The sequence below is a fragment of the Urocitellus parryii genome, chromosome 2 (assembly GCF_045843805.1).
Source record: "Urocitellus parryii isolate mUroPar1 chromosome 2, mUroPar1.hap1, whole genome shotgun sequence".
NCBI classification, from domain to species: domain Eukaryota; kingdom Metazoa; phylum Chordata; class Mammalia; order Rodentia; family Sciuridae; genus Urocitellus; species Urocitellus parryii.
In genome coordinates, this window is record NC_135532.1 from 31,161,477 (window position 1) to 31,184,552 (window position 23,076).

Genomic DNA, 23,076 nt, shown 5'->3' on the forward strand with positions numbered 1-23,076 from the left:
TCACCCTACTAGAGAGAGTTCAGGGACAGCCACGGGAGAGTCCCATCTAAAGATTGCTCCCTTACCTTCCTGTCACATAAAAGCCTTCTTGAAATCTTGGTTAAACATCTTGAGTTGGTCTTAATGATGTTGTGAGGAACGAACCGACAGGCTCTTTTCCGTACTGGGAAAGAAGGAGTATGGGGCAGAGATTTTCATCCAGGAAAGAAGATTGTAACATGGCAAATGAGCCCTTCTGGGGAGCAGCAGAGTGCACCAAAGCCAGCTCAGGGGACAGTGGCCGTTGGGTGGGCCTGTGGTATAGGCAGTCATCCCTGAGAAACCTTGAGATTTAAGGGGGAATGAAACCTTCACATTACCGCTAGGGAAAGACTCATATTCCTTGATGAATCAAAAATACTTTATTCTATACACCCCATGACAGCTGCATTTCCATTTCTGTCTCAGAGCTCACAACAACTCGAGAATGCTAACTATTCTTGGCCTACCTTCCTCATAAGACCATTTCCTCAGCACATTATATGTCTTTCCACTTCTAATTTCTATCTTAATGAACTTATGGATTCTGTTTCTGAATATTTTTTAGGATATAGATGAAATATTAATAACCAATAGAAGAAAAAAATGTATTCTTTTAAAAGCCTCTTGATCTATTTACTTTCATCGATGCAATTTATACATGTAAATTGGAAGAAAAAAGCCTGACATGTAGCTCAAATAATTTTCACCAGAATCACTAACAGGCTTCAGGAATAGGTTTTAATATTTTTTTCAAACATCTTCAATAAGTCTGATTTCTACTCCACTTCAAATTATCCATCCTCTGTGCAATCTCACATCTTTATAAATAAATACACAAGCTCTCCGCTGTTTGAAGATAAAACCTCATATTATAAATAGCAGAGCAAACCAGGACAGACAGGCCCAATGTCCTGGGACAGACCCACTGACCTGCTATCTCGGGTTAGAAACACAGGTCTTTCCCCAAAGTGCCGTGTGCAATTAATATCAGCCTTTTTTTGGAACCAGAATTGTATATGTTCCTTTACTATATGACACTCAGTTATTCTACTCTCTAATTACAGGGTTTTTTAAATTAGTTGTTGATGGATATTTATTTATTTATATGCAGTGCTGAGAATCAAACCCAGTGCCTCACACATGCTAGGCAAGTGCTCTACCACTGAGCCACAACCCCAGCCCCTCAGGACAGTTCTTTGTATGAATGTCCTCCAAGGAGAACCTCTGGATATCCATTTGCAAAATGTTCCTATTTAAAGTTTCCCTTTACTGTCCTCTTTGCACTCCACTCTGGTTATGGCATCTTCTTTTTTTCTTTTCTTTTTCCTTCTTTGCACAATGAAACAAACATACAGCAGTCAGTTCTGGTCATTTAATTCTCTAACTTCATTTTGGCTTCTGAGGCACTGACTCTTGCTCACACCAATAACATCTTACCTGATCAAATTCTTTTTCTCTCCTACACCCTACACATCAAATACAAAGCAAAACAAAATCTTACTTCCTCTGGTGCCAGAGAGATTCCAACAAAAGCTAGTGAGAAAGTTTGTGGTGCTTTGATCTCCAGTTGGCAGCACAAGGGAACCAAAGCTTTTTACTCTGCTGGTGTCTAATCATTGCTTGAATTAACTGGGGAGAATTAACAAGTATCAATAATCCAGATGTGTGTTTTCAATTACCATAGTCCCCAAGAGTGCCACAAGCTTAGTGAAAATGAGCACTGGATGCATAATTGTTGCTATTTTAGAAATTCAATGCACTTTACCTTAATAAACTGTGAAAAACACTGTAATATGCTCTAAAATTAACCTTACTTAAGAAAGGGTGACATCACAGCCACAGGATTACTGATGTGGTGGGGAAAGGTATTCAACACAAAATAGTCTGATGAAGTATAAAGACAAAAAGGAAAATAGTTCTCTCCGGGTCTGAACATTCAAGACTTTCTGGATGAAAATTGTCAAAGCACAGATGTTGGGTCTATGGCATGATGGGGAGGCACTTTCTCTAAATAGGAATGTTGTCTATGCCATAGGAGCTTGTCTTCCAAGAAAAGTCACTAAGAAGACCAGCTGGGGGATTTGGGGACCCCTTTGTAGACCTTTGTATCTACAATGACACTTGAGGTCAAAATCAGCAAGCCATTAGGAGAACCGGGACCTAGGGTGTGCAGGGGGAAATGACAAGAAATGAAGTTGGAAAGGGAGAAGGGGCCCACAGCTTAAGGGTTTTACATGCCATGTAGGGACACAGGGAAGACAATGAGATCTTCAGCTCTATGGCTTGGAAAGGTGCAGAACAGGTTGCAGAAGAAAGGCTGAGGAGGACAGTGATGGAAGCAGAGATCAGTTGGAGAACTTCTGCAAGGGTGAGAACTGAATCTCTTGTGCAGAGAAGTAGAACTGGATTCCCAAAACACTTCTGGGACAGACCGGGTGAGTCATCCAATGACTCAGTGGATACAGGGGCAGAACAGGAGAAAGGAAGACAGAAGGCTGACCTGACGTTTGGGCTTCTTAAGTGAGTGGAAGCTCAGAGAAACTGTCATTGCATGGGGAGAACAATAACACTGTCATGATCATGACATTGGTCTTTCTCTCCAGCTCCTGCCCCACCTCACACCAACAGTCTTTGAAATCAAGACACATCAAAGAGAAAAAGAGAGAAAAGTGGCTTTAAATAAGGAAGGTATTGCTAACATCATTGATAATTAAGCCTTTTTGAAAAGAGGACAAAAAATATACTGGTACTTCAAATCTATTAACAGTCTAGGTCATGTGTATTCCTGGAATTCTTTCTTGTATATCAAAACCTTAAAATATGTGGTTTCCTATTCTTGAAAACAGTGGAGGAGGAGGGTTCACACAGCTGACTTTGGAAGTTGGAAATGTACCTTATTCGGAACAGATAGACAAATTATTTAATAAGTCTGATAGGAATAAGAAAGCAGACATAATTTTCATTAAGATTGAGGAACTCATCCGGCAGGCAAAACCAAACTTCATTTAATACAGCTAGGTCTTGAATCTGTGAAGACATTTGCTCTAATGAATCTCCCATCTGAGGGCCCCCATGGTGGCCATAAGTTATCTAATTTTCACATATTGTAGTATAATTTCCTTTTTTTTAAAAAATGAGAACAAAAAAATATATGACTAAAGTACCATATAGTGTATGTAAATTCCTTTAGAGAACATTTACCAAGCACCTAATACAAGTAAAGTACCATGTTAGAAGCACAGAAGCCTATGATATTCCCAAAGTAAGTGCCAGCACATCATGATTCATTTGCCCTACTGTGATCCAAGTACTTATGTCTGCAATACTTTTTGATACTTTCTTCTTAGAATTAAGAATCTCTTAGAATTATTTAACCTCTTGAATACCCTAAGGTATTTAAAAATAATTTGGATATTTTTGAATGATATTTATTTTTTTATTTTCTTATTGGTGCCCTGTAGTTATACATAATAGTGGAAGTCATTGTGATAAATTGGTACATGCACATAACCTAACATAGTCAGTGTCATTTCCCAGTACAGCCCCTTAACTTCCCTTCCTGCATCTTCTTGGTCCCTTTCCTCTACTGGTCTCCTTTTTATTTTCATTAGATTCCATTTTTTCCCCTTTCTTTGCTTTAGCTTCCACACATGAGAGAAAACATTCAACCCTTGACTTTCTGAGTTTGGCTTATTTCACTTAACGTGATGCTCTCCAATTCCATTCATATTCCTACAAATGACATGAGTTCATTCTTCTTTATGGCTGAGTAAAACTCCATTGTATATATGTACCTTATTTTTCTTTATCCTGATAGTTAATTTAAATAATAAATTTTAAAGTAGAAACACATCCATAGATCTTGGATATATTTATGATATATAAAGACAAAATTTGTTCTTCCTAATCAACTTAAATTTTGTACTTTCAATTTTGATTTATAAGATACATATGATTTGAGCACAAAATCTTAGATAACCATACCTTATTCAGTATTAAAATCAAAACTATATTTATATACGTTTATTTTAAAATTCTGCCTTTTTGATCTGATATAAATTTTCACACCCCTCCCTCCCAAATCATCTTGCTTAGCAATCTCAATAAATAAAAACTATGTATGCTGGATAAATTAATCCTTATATTTTCTTTTCATCATTTTTCTAATATTCTATATAATGATAGGAACCAAAAGCTACCCACTCTTGGTATTCTGAGTGATAAACCAAGTGAGAAATGAGAACTCTCACTGCATCCCTACGAACAGCCATGCATGGTTACTGGATGCATGCTCCATTGCTCCGAAATCATTTCCTTTAGAAGGGAAAAAAAATTTTAAACAACAGTTTAAAAATGTGCCATTTAAAAAAGATATTAAAATTAATGTCATTACTAGAACACATTCATGGACCCTCTAGGGGTTCCAGAATTATCCCCTGGGGAGCACTTTATCATCCTGAAAATGCATTGCTCAGAAGAACATGATGAGGAGTCTTAGAAAGCATCCATTGGGGGAAAAAAAAAAAGAAAGAAAGAAAAAAAGAAACAATCTAAAGCCAGGCACTGATTCCTATATGTGAAAAAATTAAAGGATATGAGAAGTGAAATTATCTCCCACCTATCAAAGGCTCAAATGAAAAATAATAAAGGAGCAAAAGAAAAAGGAGGCAAAGAAGGGCAGCAGGGATGGTTCGGAGAAGGACCACCTGTGCATGGTGCATGTGTCTTCCTTTGTGTGAAAGTAGTAGACTTTTTGTTCTGATAGAGACTCCCAACCAGTGAAAGAAGGCAAACTCATGCCGGATGGAACTGAACAATTTCTCAGTGAATAGGAAACATTTTCTCGGGAGCCAGAATTTTCCTTTGATAATCAAAGTCATGAATGAACACAGGTGGCAGAATTGATTCTCTCATTTCCTTCTGGTCTCACTCTCCTGGTTGCTTTAATTTCCAGATGCATAGATATTAAAGATGATCAAAATAGGATTTGATTTATATCACCTGATGAGTAAATAACAAGGGTATGCAAATTCTATCCCAAAGGATAAAAGGATCAAAAAACATAACAGAAAAATTAAATGTCGCCTTACCTGACAAATGTAACCTTCCTGGGGATATGGTCCTAGCAGTCATAAGGAAATGTGATCTTCAAAATTTAAGACCTACTGTTGTACATAAAACAGGAAAACCTCAGTTAAAGAGAGAAGGTTTGATTTGTTTTCAATTATTGGAAGAATTGCTCAGATTTTTCCATTTTGTTATTGCTATTTTCTGTGGTCAGCTTTAGCTAAAAAAATTATAATAAAACCCATGTAATAAACTTTTAAAACCCACATAATAAAGTCCAAGAAAAAACAGGATAGATAAATATAAACCAGTTCCACTGGCTTTGAGAAGAGTCTTCTGTACATGATTCTCTCCCATGTAGCTACACATTACCAAAAATCCTTTGGTTTCTTTACATGGGAAGATCACCAAGAAGGAGGTGAGAAAGTGAGAAGGTGAGAAATGTCCAGGCAGCAATCTCAGGACCTCACCAACCCCAGAAATGTGCCTAGAAAAGAGACTAGGGCTCATTTGGTTCTCAGCCAGAGATTAGCATCCTTTTACATGGTGAGAAGCCTTACTGGTGAATAATTTTGGTCTAGAGACATCTTGGACAACCAGAAAAAAAGGGGGAGGGGGACAAATACACACTAAACATGCAAACTTCTCTGGAATCCCAAATCAAGTATTCTTCCACTTAATTTCAAAGGCACTCAATGGGGGGCGGGGTCAGTCAGTGAGCAGCATCTCCCCAGGTGCACTTTTACAGTACAGCAGGATATTAGAATTCACAATGAGGTCTCTTTCCTTAAAAAGAGAGAAAAAGATAATTTTTAAAAGTCCTCAAAGATCTTGAATAATAAAGTGATGAAAGGACAAGTGGGAAAAATCTCCATGAAGAGGGAAAAGGAGAGATTATAAGATAATTGGATCTCGCCCAAGGAACAGACAATGCCCACGGAAACCATATTTATGAAAAAGCAGACAGATAGACAGCTTAAAATATGTTCATATCATTTGAGATTTAATCAGCCTATAAATGGTATTTTGGATCCTAACAAAGAAAGTATCACCCAACAGGGCACAGAGAAGTCAGGAATGAAGAAGGGACCTCTGGGGATCACCACTAAGAAATTAGAAGACAACAATTATTATTCCATCCTGCCATGAACATCAAGGGTTTTTATTTTCCCCTTTAGATACCTAAGCTTGAAATTAACTCAGAAGTGCCTTATATGCAAGGACAAGTGCGAAGCCAATATGTGATTTCACTGTACTACAATTGGCTGCATAATCTTCTCTGCCAAGTTCCTTATGGTACCCAACCCAGTGGTACCCAAGCTAAGCTGCAGACGTGAGACTGTAGTGAAGGCTCAAGGGATTCATTAAGTGAATTCATAATGATACAAATGACTTGAAGGTAGATAAAAGTTGCAAATGGAAAAATGAAGTCAATATTTAAAAGTTGATGTGATTAAAAATCAGATCAGTGCTTGCTGAGCTGGGGCAAGAGCGGGCTTTGGCTGCAAACAGGCATGAGAGAACCTTCTGGGTGAAAGTATTCTAAGGCCGAGTCTACAGAGTTATTAAAATTACTGACTAATATACTTACAAAAGGTAAACTGTATGGCATGTAAATGATACCTTCATAAAACTTTCATCAATTGTTTTTAACTTCAAAGCTGATGCGTTGTAAAATCCAACAATATTCTCAGCATAAAACTGTTGTATTTCTAGATACAAGTTACATTAAGAATCTTCCTTTTTTAAAAAAAAAAATTGTTCTTTTTCCACCGTTGGAAATGTAAATTTTTATGACAATCTAAAAAAAGGCCCTAGGTTTTTTAAAAAATGACTCTAAATGGATTAATTTCATAATCCCTAACAATCCGAATGGCAACCAATTTAGAAAGAAACGCTTAGAAGAAATCAAGAGATTTCAGCAGCTTTCTCAACACTGACTTCTCTTTTTGCCAAGTAGTACATTCATGTTAACAAGCTTAAATTCTGACAGATCACCAGAATTTGATCATTTCAGAAGAAAAAGTGTTTTAAACTCCAGTGGGCAAAGTTGATAAAGCTTAGAAATGGATTGTGAGCATTCTAACTAAAAAAGAATGCACGTGAATTTTTACTTAGTTCAAACATTTGAAAAACACCAGAAAGCATCAAGTACAGCATCACAGTTAAGAACATCAGTCAGCCCCAATCAGGTACAAATCATTCAGGCCAGTTACGTTCCCCTGTTTCTGCCCATGTAAAATGCAGACAGCAATATTATCTACCATGTGATACCATTAATGTGGTTAAAAGGAAACAAGGTCCGCATAGGGTAAGCATTCAAAAAAGCTGTCTTCTGGTCTGTTCTGGTTGAAGTTGTTTCTCTGGGTTGGGCTCACCATATAGGGTAATTATTCTCTTTTCTACAAAACCTCACAGCCAGGGACACTCCAGTCCTTCACTGTCTTGGAAAGGCAATTAGTCAGCAGTGTTCATGCCGACTGCACAAAATGTTTCCAGCTGTTGTAACAGAAAATATCTTCCAACTTCTGATTCATTGTGAAATGTGTTATCACTCATCTCCAGGCCTAGAACTGGTGTCATATCCCGGAACCGGGCTGACATACTTTTTTTTTCAGCTGATGTCAAACCAAATATAAGATAAATGTGGCAAAGGAAAAGACACACAAGCAGGGTTCATTACAGTGGGATCATTAACACGGGCAAAAGAAGTGCCAGAGATAGAGAGCTTCAATAATTCAGACACACAGGGAAAGTCTCATTTTTTCCCTAAAATTAAAAAAAAAAAAAAACGAAGAAATACTTTTAAAATCTCAAAAGCATTGTGTAGTTATTGTATAGTTAACTTCTCAAAATGAATTCATATTTCCTCCATTGTTCTCCTATTTCTCTGGTGCTTCGAAACAGACTCATGTGGGTGTGAAAACCCCCAAAGTCAAGTTTTCATACATTTTGATAATCCTGTCAAGTTTTAAAAATAACTTCCCTCTCACTTTGACTGATGTGAGGAAGTAAACGGTGACTTTACGGATCTGACTGCCAACACACCTCTATGGGAAAGTGCAGGCTAATCAAACTGGAGGCTAATACACTTATTGTTTATTTTCAAGATTTTTAAGTGTGCTATAGGCTTTGAGTATGGGCACTAATTTTAATGGAAAGTTGTTTTACTGGCATATTGGTACATAAAAGTAAGCTTTTTTATATTATTTGAATTCTGAATGCATTAGAAATATCATTATGTAAACTATTAAATGGAATTTGTCTTTCAGTTATTTAAAATATGAAGGCAATGCTGCCCAAGAGTGTTTGAAGAGTCACACTACCAAAGAGAGCAAGGTCATCCTCAAATATGATTAGCGTTATCAATCCATCTTTTCCTTATAGGAACACACAAGTGTGAAAATGCAAGTTTCTCCACCAGTGAATCCAGTAAGTCCTAAAAGGACATTCTCCCTTATAATTCTAGCACAGGGAATCTTTCCAAGCCTTCAGACCAGCTACTAAGAAAAAACAGACATTTCCATACCTGGCATAGAGTCTGGCATAGAGACCATGACTGATAGATATTTACAAAGCTACAGGAAACAAGCACATTCTGAACATGAAAAGGCATTTAGATTAAAACAGTAAAGCACCATCATCATGATAGAACCCACATGAAACTGTTGGTCCCATTTGGCAAAACCAAAGACTAGCCTGTAAATATCCTTTTGCAACAGGTCTTTGCTTTTATGGTTACTATTAACAATGAGCACTCTGCACAATAAAACAATGTATGAGATCCAATTTCTTCCAATTAAACATATCCCAAAGGCATCATAAAATGATCTAAGATTCTCCTTTTCTTGTGTGGCTAATTAATATCACTAAATGCAACAAGAACTTAATAAATGAGTGCATTTTTTAAAGATACACAGTGGCTCATCAATGTTCATAGCAGCTCAATTCACAATAGCTAAGCTATGGAATCAACCTTCAATAGATGAACAGATAAATAAAATGTGGTACATATACACAATGGAATATTACTCAGCCAAAAAGAAGAAAAAAATGTGGCATTTACCAGTAAATGGATGAATCTGAAGACTACCATGCTAAGCAAAATAAGCCAATCCTAAAAAAACAAAGGCTGAATGTTCTCTCTGATATGTAGATGCTGAGTCACAATGAGGGCTGGGAGAGTGGAGGTTCACCTGATTACACAGGGGGACATGTGGGGAAGGGAGGGGAGATGGGAATAGGAAGGTTGGTAGAATGAATTGGACATAACTTTCCTACGTTCATATATAAATACATGACCAGTGTAACTCCAATTATGTACAACTACAAGAATGAGAAGTTATATTCCATGTATGTATCATATGTCAAAATACATTCTACTATCATGTATAACTAAAAAGAACAAAATTTTTTTTTAAAAGATACACAGTGGTTAAGCCTACCAATTTGACATGAAATACAAATGAAAAAGTAAAGGAATTTTTGTTATGGAATGAAATGATGATGTTAACAAGAAACAAGATGGCCAACATGCCTGAGATAATCCGTTCATAGGACATCCATCCTGGAAATAGTCTGAGAAATAGTAAGAAATTTTATTTTCCCCAGGACCATAGAGTCAACCAATAAACAGAATTAAAGCAATGAACTGGTTCTCCACATAGAGATCCCACTTACTACTGCTAGCACTTAATATTTTTACTCCAAGTTGGATATATAACTCCAGAGATACAGTTGGTTTTTCTCATTCAAAAAAGTTCCATGGATGGCGTCACTAGGCATTGTATGGTTGTTTGCAAAACCCTGTCTACCTAAATGGTGTGCAGCCACGGCCAATTGTCAGCTCAATTAAGTAAGTGACTCTTTCTAAGTCTTTTAACCTCCCAAACTGACTTAAGGAAACAGAATTCTGATTTCTAGGCAGTTACTTCACACCAGTTTACCATATCCATTGTTGTTCTCAACTGTCAAGTCTGTGATACACAAGATTCTTGGTCACTAACTCCCTAGAGATGCCAACGAGAAATTATCTTCAAAAGTTACCCCTCCATTTCCTGCATTTATTTAACATGACCGTATGTTCTTCTGGGAATTTTCCATTCTGAGGATTTTCTCAAGTACAAGGATTATACCTGCCAACAGCTGAAGATCTAATAACAGATCCCATGAACAGTTTTAATGACTTCCATTCACTTCTGCAGAAGGTCTCTAGAAGCATGAGGAAAATACTCAATTTGTGCAGCACATGGCAGGGAGCATGCAGAAAATATCTTAACAGCACACATATGGACCTTGTGGGAACTGAGTACATTAATCTCTTGCTCAGGATCAACATACCCAAGTGTGTGCTCATCCTTTCCTGCATCTCTTAACCTCCATTTATTCTCCATACAGGAAGCCATCCATCCTCCACTGAGGCTAGATTGCAGTAAGAACACATTTCATACTAACGGACTGGCTGCTTTCCAGAACACTGTTGCTGGCAATCGTATCTTGCCATCTGAGGTTAACACTGGTATCGAGAGGATGCTGACGAAATTGCTAAATCAGCTAAAATTAATGTTTAATTCCATCTACCATGCAACAGCCAAACTTACCATCTTAAGTGGAGTCTGATGTTCCATTCATACTATTTGGTTTTCTGAGCCATCCATCTCAAACTTTAAATATGAATATAGATTACCTGAGAATCTTGTTGAAATGCACTCTTTAATTCAGTGAATCTGAGTGGAATATGACAGTCTGCATTTCCACACATCCCTGAAGGTATGACTGCTGATGTTCCCTGACCAATCTTTTTAGAAAGGATTCTAAGAACAGGGATGAGAATATTCCGAGTACACAACAGGATTCTTCACAATTTATTTCTGTTGTGTAACTAGTTTCAGAGCCCATACTACTACTCTGAAAAAGCATCAGAAGTAAATGACTAAGGATTGATAACACAGCTAACTTAGTGACAGAGTACCTGCCTGGATGCAATGTGGCCCTGTGTTCCACCCTCAGCACTACAAAAAATAATAACAATAAATAAACAAATAAATAAATATGTCTATGTAAAAAAAATAGTGCTTACCTTAAGTTATTTTCTTTCTAGAAGACATAAAATGCAATTTTATCATACTACATGCCAAAGTAAGTCTAGTTTATGGTCTTCTAAGAAGAGGGAAAAAGAGTATCTAATTTCAGATACTCCTCAACTTCCTAGAGGGTTACACTTGCTAACCCAGCATTAAACCAGAAATACCATGAGTTGAAAATGCATGGGACCCACCTAACCTACCACACACACCCTAGCTTAGCAGCATAGGAGTGGAGTCTTGGTTGTTTCTTCTCATGATCACATGGCTGAATGGCAGCTGAGGCCCTGCACTGCCCAGCATTGCCAGAGAGTATCAGACTCGGTATCTGGCTAATCTCAGAGATGATTCAAATTTGAAATTCAAAGTACAATTTCTCTTGAATGCATATTGCTTTTACATCATTGTAAAGTAAAAACAAAACCATGGGTCAAACCGTGGTAAGTCAGGGATCAAGTGAACACTGAATGACTTTTCAAGAATAAGCACTTTACATCCATTTGTTTCTCGTTCTGAGTTTGGAAATCTGTCTTTACACTCAGTCATCTCACAGACAGGAGAAATTCCACAAAGGAGTCTCAAGAGAAGAAAGTACACAGGGTAATTGGCTTCAGGGGATCTTACACGAGTCAATGAAAGAACAAAGTTAGAGAAAGGATGACTTAATACACTTCCCACACAAATATGCACATTTCCATGTGAAGTTACCAGCAAGAAACCAAACTTTACACAAAATTGCTGTTAAAAAGAAAAAGGCAACATAAATGGACCAAATTATGAACGAGAGCCACCTTGTCAATGAGACCATGGGTAGATTTTATTTATCTTAATATTTTCCCATTTGCTTAAAAATCCTTTATTGACTGCATATTAATCTTACAATGAAAAAAAGCCAATTAAAAATTAAATCTCCCATCTGTCCTTTTGTTTCTGGGTGATGTTGTTTACAACATAATTCAGATTTAAAATTGGGTTTTTTTTTAAGTTCCATTTAATTTCTGGAACTGCCATCTTTCATTTAATTTAGTTGCAAGGATTTAAACTAATCAGAAAAATCTGCTGCAACATATTGTATTCTGCCATCACGAACTCCCTTAAATCCTGTAGGTTAGTGTCTCTGCAATAATTGGCCAAATGTTTTTCATGAAAATCACTTATTGGCCCAGCACCAATTTTTAAATCCATGGAATGTATCAATCAATTCTTCTCTTTATTCACTGGATGTCAGGATCAATTCATCTGACTCAGATGGTAAGATTTTTCTAACAGAATAGCTATTGTTCCCCCCACAGGATAAAAATGCTCTCAATAGTCAGAATGCTCCAAAATGGACAGATGAGAGAGTCTTTCATGAAGCAGGAGTCCAACCTAGAGAACAACTGCCATGATGATCATTTTACCATCTGGGGTTACACTGGCTTCATTCACAGTTACACACCAACATAGCCCAGGGTGAGCAAGTCAGCTCCTACCTGACCATCACCTACATGTACTTTGCCAAATAGTGGAGGTAATGTGCTAATGCAAGGAGGGTATAGCCCATGGCTCACCAGTCAATAGTCCACTCCTGTGGTTGTCTAATCATTAATTGAACAAGCATTTACCAGATCAGGACCTGGAGATTCAGAAGTCAGCAGGACACCTTCCTAGCTTTATTCTACAAAATCTGAAGGTGAAAACAGGCATGACAACAGGTTGGTATAGTGAAGAGTTGTGGGGCTATGTACGTTGGACAGTAATGGACCCCCAAGACGGGGAGCTGTCAATTCTGTAAGGGGAAGTAAAGAAATGTTTCATAGACAAGGCCATCTTCTAATTGAAGCTTGAGAGATGGGTAGTTTCTTGCTTGGTAGAGTTGTATTGGTGATTCAGTCAAATTATACTGAATCACCAATGTAATGATCTTCAGTGTAAATACAAGTAGCAACTAGCTCAGTGCTAAGCTCAGAGAAGGTATTCAAAAAACCCATTCCTGGAATGGGTTCCCATACCCTTAAGAAATGACTTGCACAATTAAAGAAGTGAAGAAAATAATATCTGGGTTGCATTCACAACTGACTGGCAATAAATGGGATGATAAAAACACCATCATTATTAGTCCTGGTTATCCTAGTTCCGTTACAATGGAAACAAAGCACAATGGCCAATTCTATATTCATGAGGTTTCATAGCTACAAGTGTATATCTTTTCTGGTGCTGGGGATTGAACCCAGGGTCCTGAACATGCTGGGCAAGGGTTCTACACTGAGCTACATCCCCACCCCTGTATACTTTGAAGAAAGCCTAGAATACAAAAACAGAAGAGAGAAGAACTAACATTTATAGTGGACCCACCATGTATCAATCTAGGGCCTAGACAGATTTTATCAACTAATTATCACACCAATATTATAAGGAATGCATTATTATTTTTATTTTAAAGAAAAGGAAAAATAGTGAGTTTATTTTACTAGCCAAGGCTCATACCATTCATGAGTAAAGTCTTGGTCTCATATACTGTCTCATTCCAAATTTCATGCTGTTGTTACTACAACTTGAAGTGTTTCCATGTGAAACACACATATACAAAGGAAGATATGATTAGCCCATTAAGAGATTTTTAAATAATGAGTTTCCACGACACATTTAAAATATGTTTTTTCCCCAAAAACAAAAGAACCCTTAGCTTTTCAGGTCACCAATAATTAGAAACTAATCACAATGCTAAGTTTGTCACATGTATTACTTAATTTAATCCCATGACAATTTATAAAGCAAGCATTATTATTCTTATTGCCATTATACAGAAGATGCAACTACAGATTATTATTCAATGTTAACTCTTCCCAGTAGGAGGATAGTGTGTCTTACGTAGAGGACAGATTTGAACTCAAGTCTATCAGTCTATGAAACTAGTATTTTCCTCTGTATCATGTTACCATAAATATCTATGCTTAAATTATAGCATTGACTCCAAATTCTAATAAATCATGAGGATGATTTAACATGTGTATAATAAGCAAATTTCCTCATTATAAGTAGACTCAATGTACAGAATTTTAAAGCTTTATCAGTAAGCTAGTGTATAAGTCAGTTTTCTGTTACTATATCTGAGGCAATCAACTTATAAAGAGAAAATTTTTATCTTGGCTCACAATTTTGAAGATTTTGTTCAGTTAATGATCAGTGAGCCCTGTTGCTTTTGGGACTTAGATAAGGCGGCGAATTATGGTAGGGAACCTGTGGCAGAGAAAAATGACTCATCTCATGTCTGGGAAGTGAAAAGAGGAGGAGGAGGAGGGGGGAGGGGGAGGGAGAGGGGGGGAGAAGGAGGAGGAGAAGGAGGAGCCAGAGACCCACAATCAGAATAATTTCAGGGCACACACCCAATGACCTACAGTCCTCCCACTAGGCCCCACCTCTTAAAGTTTCCAATAGTGCCGATTTCTAACAGATGCCAAGCATCTAACACATGGGTCCTTAGAGAATATTCAAGACCTAAATGCCTGCAGGTTGGGAAGCAAACTCAATTTTCCAGGCCTGAATGAGAAATCTCAAACTAGATTTTTCAGTCTAAAACTGAAGCCTAGGCCCAGCTTATTTTAAAGTCTTATTTCTTTCCATTTTATTAACATGCATCAAAGGCCAAGTCATGGCTGCTAGCCTTTGCAAAAGTAGCAGAAGTCACTAGGAGGCAATCCCAAAGCCATCATAAAAAATGTTCCAAGTATCCTCAATATACTACCAGGAGGAATTTGGGGAATATAACTTCTGAACTCAGAATTCATGTTATAGAAAACTGACTTTTGCTAAATCTAGCCAAAGCCTTAAAATACACATCCCTACAAGCACCCGTAACTGACGACACTGTCAGAGGAATTCGGACTGGAAGAAAACAATTTGACTCTTTCACACTTGGAGGAATTAATATCTACCTAAGGACACATGTGGCAGATTAAATGTGGCATATTTAATCCTGCATAGCAAAAGATTGCACCAAAGATATGCAATCTATTAGCATATTCTATTCTGAATGTTTTAATTCTCTAAAGGAAGTATCATAGTTATTTTTGAACTCCCTTTTTTTTGAAATCAAGTAAGATATTTCCATCGACTCCCAACTCTAGTAAATCATGAGGATGATTTAACATGTGCTCTGAGTTTTTGTAGAAAATTTTAATTTGACATTTTAAAATATAAACTAAATTACTGATATCAAGTTTTATTTATACCAACTATAAACAAAACTAAAATGTGTTACATTCACTTTTATAACACAGGTAATGTATCAACTCACAATGGTAAAACTTTTATAACAAGAATAAAAGGTTTACATGTGCTTATAAGAAGTTTGAGCTGTCACAGAAAAAAAAAGCTCTATTTTTAGAAAAGGAAAAATGTCACTATCACTGACAGCCACAAGAAAAATAATCTCCTTTTCTGGTCCAAACAATTCCAATCACATCCTAAAATTCCTTACTTTTTATTTAGAAACTTTTAGTTTTCATATTTTCTATGTTCATCAACTGTTATAGCCAAGGTTAGATGTGGTAGCAATGTTTATGCTTATTTAAATTGTAAGAAGACGTAACCAAAAGTCTCTAAACTCATGTGCATCAAATTATTTGTACTTCGACTAAAATAATATATTAAAACACAAAAGAGATCATTTTGTGTTATCTGATTCATAAATCCCTATTGTCATTACTTTTTTCCTGAATTCCAACAAACTCGAATTCTAATGACCTAAAATGAATGGCTATAATTATGATTCATTTATAGCATCTTTTGGTGTTTATGTTTGGAATAGGTAATAGGGATTCAACAATCAAAAGATAAAGAGAAGACATAACTGATTAATTTATGGACACTCACTGATTTCCTTAACATGAAGCTATCACATCTGTTCTCAGTTTACCATCTAAATCAGTTTTCGAGTACAGCAGTCCTCGCTTATCTGTGGGGACATGTTTCAAGGTTCCCAGTGCATGCCTGGAATTGCAGGCATTCACATATACTATATATGTTCTACATATACTATGTAGAGTTCTATATATACTATGTTTTTGTTTCTCTATACAAACTTATGATAAAGTTTAATTTATAAATTAGGCACAGTAAGAAATTAACAATAATTAATGATAAAATAGAATAAACATAACAATGACACTGCAATGAAAGTTGTGTAAGTGTGCTCCCCACACTTATTAAAATGTGGAATTTTCCATTTTATATTATCTGATGATGACTGACCTTGGGTAACCAAAACCCTAGAAAGACTATACTTCAGTTGAGTGAGTTCTAGAATTTTCCATATTAGGAAAACACAAACTGTTTGCTCATGTGAACATGCTAGCAACGGTGGAATTTACAAAGTGCATGACCTACATGAAATGTCTACATGATTAAAAATATAATATCCCTGACTTTTATGCCCCCTACTACCTAAGTATGCTGCAATGTTGTCTAGATTTTTAGGGTCAAATGGTAAATAAGATGGAATATGTTATATTGTCTACTTAAAGAACAATCTAATTTAGCATTACTTCATTCCAGAGGGAAGGAGGGATCACTGGGCAGTACCTTATCTTTGATCTTTACCATATAAATTCCCTGCTTAGGCATTCACAGTTCTAAGACTTGCTGTTCTTTATGTTTCTAAGGAAGGACTCAATAATCACAGATTTAGCAGATTTAGCAGTTCTAGACAGCCAGATTTGCTTTTCCATAAAAGGATTCAGGAGATATGCAAGGGTATCTTTGCAGCAAATCTTGTACTTTGGGGGCTTATTTTAATCACTTAAAAAATAGTCACACTCCAAATGACCTCTGGGAGCAGCCACTTGGCAGGGTAAGTAAATAAGACAGAGCAAAGCCCCAGCACCCTGACACACGTGATGGCAAGAAAAGAGACTCTCAGGCTCAGACTCCACAAATCCCCTCTGATATGGAGAAAGGGGACATGATTTTAACCCTGAACTAGCAAATGCCCTTTTTCTTAGTGTGTGTGTGTGTGTGTGTGTGTGTAGGGGTTTTAATCAAGACCAGACAAATAATGCATGACTGAAAACAAGGCACTGTAAGTATTTCCTTGGACTCCCAGCCATGCCAACCAAGAGCCTGATTACATGTTGAGCAGACTCATATACACTGCGAAGAAGGGGAAAGGTTATAGCAAACCTCTTACTTCAGTGTCCCTGAATGAAGAATAGAATTGAAATCATTAGAAAAGACTTGCTCACAAATAGGCTACTCTGTAGTCAGCACATTCTGACATCTTAAAGCTTCTGCAAAATCCTATTTGATACAGCATTTCCAATATGCTGATTTCCTTTAGGTCAGCTTTAAAAATCTCAAAAAAGCTCTGTAAGATGAATTCCTGGGTTAGGGCTTCATGCAAACCCAAGAGGCAACAATCAAGGAGGCCAAGAGCTGGTAGGAATGAGGGAGGGCATCATGTGGTCTATGCCCTCCAGGGCGCATCTCCTCTGGGTAACGTATTAAACAGTAGGCACAGGCTTTTACCGTTCCATTGTTACAAATCTCAGCATCAACAGTATCTATACCGTGGATACAACTGCTGGCTGCCTGAAGGCAATGAGAAAAACTATTTCTGTTTCCATACAATCCTCACCGCCCACTGACCTAAAGTAATTAAACTATTCTGTTTATTTCCCCCGCCATAGTACTGGAGATGGAACCCCAGGGGCACTGTATCACTGAGGTACAGCCCATCCTTTTATTTATTCATTTATTTATTTAAATTTTATTTATTTATTTCATACATGACAACGTGAAATGTGAGACCGAGTCTTGCTAAGTTGCATAGACTGTCCTGGAACTTGAAACCCTCCTGCCTCAACCTTTTGGGTAGCTAGGATTACAGGTGTGCACCACCACATCTGGCTCAAGCTATTAATTGTTCAAATAATCCTATTTTCTCAATACAAAAAAAAAGATGCCTTTAAATAGCTTATTCATTGTTGGAGTTTCCACATTGTTTATGAGTTTGATACAAGGACTCAGTTAAGCTATTAAAAAATAAAAAGGCAGGACAAGATGATGTCCTGGCTGTAATCCCAGTGGCTCGAGAAACTGAGGCAGGAGTAGGGCAAGTTCAAAGCCAGACTCAGCAAAAGCGAGGCACTAAGCAACTCAGTGAAACCCTGTCTCTAAATAAAATACAAAATAGGGCTGGGGATGTGGCTCAGTGGTCCAAGTGCCCCTGAGTTCAATCCCCAGGACCCCCTGACCCCCTAAAATGATGGTGTCTTATTGGCAGCTTGTGGACCCCAGTGCCACCATGGATAGAGTAAGATGCCATCCCACTAGGCAGCCCGTCATTCCACAGGAAAGCTTTGAGGAAAACGGCTTATTCTCTGAGGCTCATCAAGCCCCAGTCTTTGCCAGGGATGTCAATTGGACTCTAACTTACTGCTTATTGGACAGATTTCTCTTTTGAACTGAAACAATTCTAAAGAGTCCCGAGGTCCATGGGAAGCATTTCTGTTCTCACTGTGAACCCAAGCAAAAAGTCTTTATGTTCATTCTACTTTATCAGCCAATCCCTCTGCAGTTGTTTTTAGTACTCCTGCCATGAAAAGAGCATGATATAATAGAAGAAAGGCCACAACAGCAAACTGTATGCTTGCTAAAAAATGAACAATCAAGTACAACAGCCAGCAGAAGGACTCCAGGGAAAATAACACTACATACATACATATATGATCAGAAAAGAGTCAAATAATATTCCTTGGACAGATTACTCCTGCTGTAGTTTGAATTCTGAAGGACCCCCACAGGCCCATGTCTTGAAGATCTGTTCCCCAGGTTGGCACTATTAGAAGATGGCAGAATGCTTAAGGGATGGAGCCTAATGGGAGGTCTTTAGGTCACTGAGCGCTGCCCTTGAAGGTCACTGTGGGAGCCTGGCCCTTCCTCACACTCTTTTACTCCCTGCCCTGAGGTGAATGACTACTACTCACCACGTGCCACTGCCATGAGGTGTTTTCTTTCCACAAGCCCAAAGCATTGGAACCAACCAATCATAGACTAAAACCTCTCAAACTGTGAGCCAAAATAAATGTTTTTCTCTTTGTAGGTCAAAAATCTCAGGTTTCTTGTTAAAGTGTCAGAACACTGCCTAACATTAAAATCTCACCAGGCATGGTGGCACACACTTGTAATCCCAGCAGCTCAGGAAGCTGAGGCAGGAGAATCACAAGTTCAAACCCAGCCTCAGCAACTTAGCCAAGACCCTGACTCAAAATAAAAAATAAAAAAGGACTGGGGATATGGCTCAGTGATTAATTGTCTCTGGGTTCAACCTCTGGTACAAAAAAGAAATATATATATATATATATATATATATATATATATATATATATTTATATATTTATTTATTTATGTATTTATTTCCTCAGTACCTTTGTGTGCTGCTTAAACATCTCTGTGGCAATCCAGTGTTTTCCAAGATCTGGAGTAAGACTGGTTCAAATTCTACCTTCACCATTTATGTGTAGTCTTGGACATGTTTTTAATAAGTTCTGTGCCTTTGTATCCTCATCTGATAAATGGGAATAATAATCCAGTTGCTATAAGGATTAAATGTGTTAATACATGCAAAGCACTCAGAATGATGCTTAATAAAGCTATTATACTCACGATAGTACAAAACTGATTTCACATGTATTATCACAGTTGATCTCATAAGCACTTTATAAAACAGCAGTGATGGTTTTATCCATGTTTTGTTGGTAAGCATAATGAGGCTAAGTTACTTATATAAAAAAAATAATAATAATCTGTGGATGAGCCAAGATTTGAATCCTGGTCTGTTGACATCAAACGTGGGATTCTTTCCCATTACACCCAATTATTTACACGTACAGCACAGCAAACATACCACTATAAAATATTGACATTAGATGCATTCAGAACATAAGGGAACAATTGAGAACACATAGTATCTACTTTAGGAGTTTATTCTTCTGATAAACATATTAACTGATCAGTTCATGTAAAGACTAGCTAGAGAATTGAAAGCTGATTTTTTAGACTCACTACAATAGTAATTTGGAATCCGGAAAATTCTGAAATGGGAGGAGGAGGAGAAAGTCTCAACAAAATGTATTCTTCATTATAAATTTTACTTTTGATGAAAACAGATAAATTTTCATCTTGAGAAAATACACGGAAATGCAAAACTTCAGAATGGTGGAATAAATCCTCAGAAAGGGAACCAGAAGGCTCAAATATCTTAATATGCAATTTGCCATCTTAATGCTACTTTAATTCATGGACCAGCAGTGGACTTTGTAGTCACTGATATATTGATGACATTCAGGATTTAGCTTCTTAGGTCTACAAGACAAAATCTTATCACTAGAAATCCTTATCCACATGCAAGTGTTATGAGACAAGCAGAAGATTGGTCAATATAAATAAAAAACTGGCACATATTCCTTCATTCCTAATGAATGTGTATAAGTTTGAGCATTTAAATGGATCCCTAGGGGAATAATTCTTTCATGCCTAACACTCTTTGTAGTATTAGCATCTATTCTAATTCATTAAGTTTAAATGTGTTAGCCTTCAAGAACTTGCATGAGTCTTCTATTTAAAAAGATCAATCTCTTAATTTACAAATCCAGTTTTGATTTTAAAATGAACTCCATATACAAATCATTCAAATTATCCCTCAAAATTAAAAAAGGCATTTTGATAGTCACATTAATAAATAAACTTCAAGCAAAGATAGAAATGTTAAAAATGATCATCTTAAACAAGACACTGTTAAACTATGAAAGACTAGAAATCACATTGTACTTTTGATCAGTATTTCTTTTTTTAAACAGTTCACCATGGGTTCTGTCAAATCTTTACAAAAGTCTCACAAAACCCTGAAAGCTAATACCTCCTTTCTGTTCATCTCACCTTAAAATTCCCACTCATCAGGGGCTGGGGAAATAGCTCAGTTGGCAGAGTGCTGGCCTTGCATGCACAAGGCCCTGGGTGCCGTCCCCAACACCACAAAAAAAAAAAAAATGTCATTCATCCATGTGGATAGATGTGTATTTCACAGCTAAAGAGACCTCCCTTTCATTTTAATTGTGAAATTATATTTTTTAATACAAGATACATAATATTCTAGATATGTGCACCCTAAAGCCAACAAGATGATGATATGTCATACCTGAGACTTACATTGTAAAATCTATAATATTTAAATAAGTCTCAGTGAGCATTCCTGAAACACAGAATCATAAGATATTACTTACATCATTTACCTCCTCACCGTACATGCATGAGGCTCTACGACATAGGGCAAAATTGAAAACACATGACTGAAAAGCATCATTTATGCAAAGCAAATGATACTGAAAAAGCAGAAAGCCCGAATAACCATTGACTCTTCAAAGATAGATTTTATTCTGTACTTTGTATCCATGATTAATTCTTCCCAGCACAAACCTTGGTCCAGCTTGAGATCAACAAGCGCATGCTTGCTGGGTAAATGACCCAGGTCTCTGTGACTTGAGCAAAATGCATGCTTCCGATCCCCATGGTGTGGCACACACACCCCCAACTCCCTGGTTGGTCCCTGTGAAGTTAGAGTCCTACCCAGACCCACCCTTACCTGTTTGCCATCCAAAGTGTACAGGCGTTTCACCACTCCCGAGTCCAGCTTGATGGCATCGGTTATGTCAGTGAGGACTTGCTCAAAGGAATGAGCCGTCTTCTTGTTCAGCAGAATCCTGACAGCTTTCCGCGGCTTCACTCCACTCCTGATGATGGTGACCAGCTTAGGCCGAATGAAATCCTTATTCTCACGCACCTCCGAAGGGCTGCCTTTGGCAGTGGCCAGTGAAGACACTGCCCGGGAAGCTGAGGTGGTCTTGACATTCACTGACCAGTTGGGGTTCACATTCTTGGTATACTCCAGTTTCTTGAAGGGCTCTATTGAGCCGCACACATAACTCTCTCCTAAGAAAGAGAGAAAGAGATTTAAACCGACACTAAGCTAAACTTATTTCTTTTTTTTTTTTTTCCTATTTTGTCTTTCGTTTCTCTTTTTCCCCTTATCGTCAAAAAAGAAAAAAAAAAAGCTGCAACTTTTCATACAATACTGGAGTGATGAATAAGGAATGAAAAAGAAAGATTTCCGACTTCTCATCTGGTTCTCTCAGCAACAGATGGGAATCTTGGAAAAACAAAAAGTATTCCTCCTTTTCTTTGTCTTGGAATTAGTGACAGAAATATTGTTTTGCTTGAATCAGCCTAGAGAGGTATGAAATTGAACTCAAAATAGAAAATATTTGGGGGGACTTAGGAGTATAAAATGTGTAGAGAATTTCAAAATCAGAGGTCCCATGCTACCTGAGATAATTTAAAATCTGAAAGTGGATCAACCACATCTTCTTAAAATAGTTATGAATTTATAAATGTATTGAAGTATATGCTAAACATTCCATAGCCAAGTAGCTTCCTAAACTGACTCTATAATAAAAATAGTTAAATTTGTATTTAAAATGACTCTTTAACATTTTTTTAATTTAAAAGAAATAAAATGACTCTAACAGAGAATCTTTAAATGAAAATACTCAGGCTGTTAGGATGTGGATAACACACAAAAGAAACTAACACATGTACCAAAAAGATGATAAGTTATAAAATGGCTGTTCTAAATACAGATTTCATAAAGTTAGGTAAGAGCATTTTGCAATTGAAGATTTTATAATTGATTTTTTATGTGTTAATGTCTTTTTAACCAAGAAACATGCTTAAAATGCCTACATAATTGCAAGTAAAGTGACCTAGACCTCATCTAACACAACCCATTTACTTTTATCTAAATCCTTGGCCTATTTTTAAATTAATGGTGCAAGCATGCAGTGCCACAGAATTAAGGATCCACATAAAAATA

General features: G+C 37.1%; 1 protein-coding gene across 1 annotated transcript in view; it reads right to left on the reverse strand.

The window, feature by feature from the left end:
- The window catches only part of Dclk1 (doublecortin like kinase 1), a 323,537-nt gene that overhangs the window by 280,795 nt on the left and 19,666 nt on the right, over window positions 1-23,076 (reverse strand). Inside the window, exon 3 of the mRNA XM_026395114.2 lies at window positions 21,790-22,136. Within this exon, the coding sequence (XP_026250899.1) occupies window positions 21,790-22,136 (347 nt within the window). The remainder of the gene's footprint in view (window positions 1-21,789; window positions 22,137-23,076) is intronic.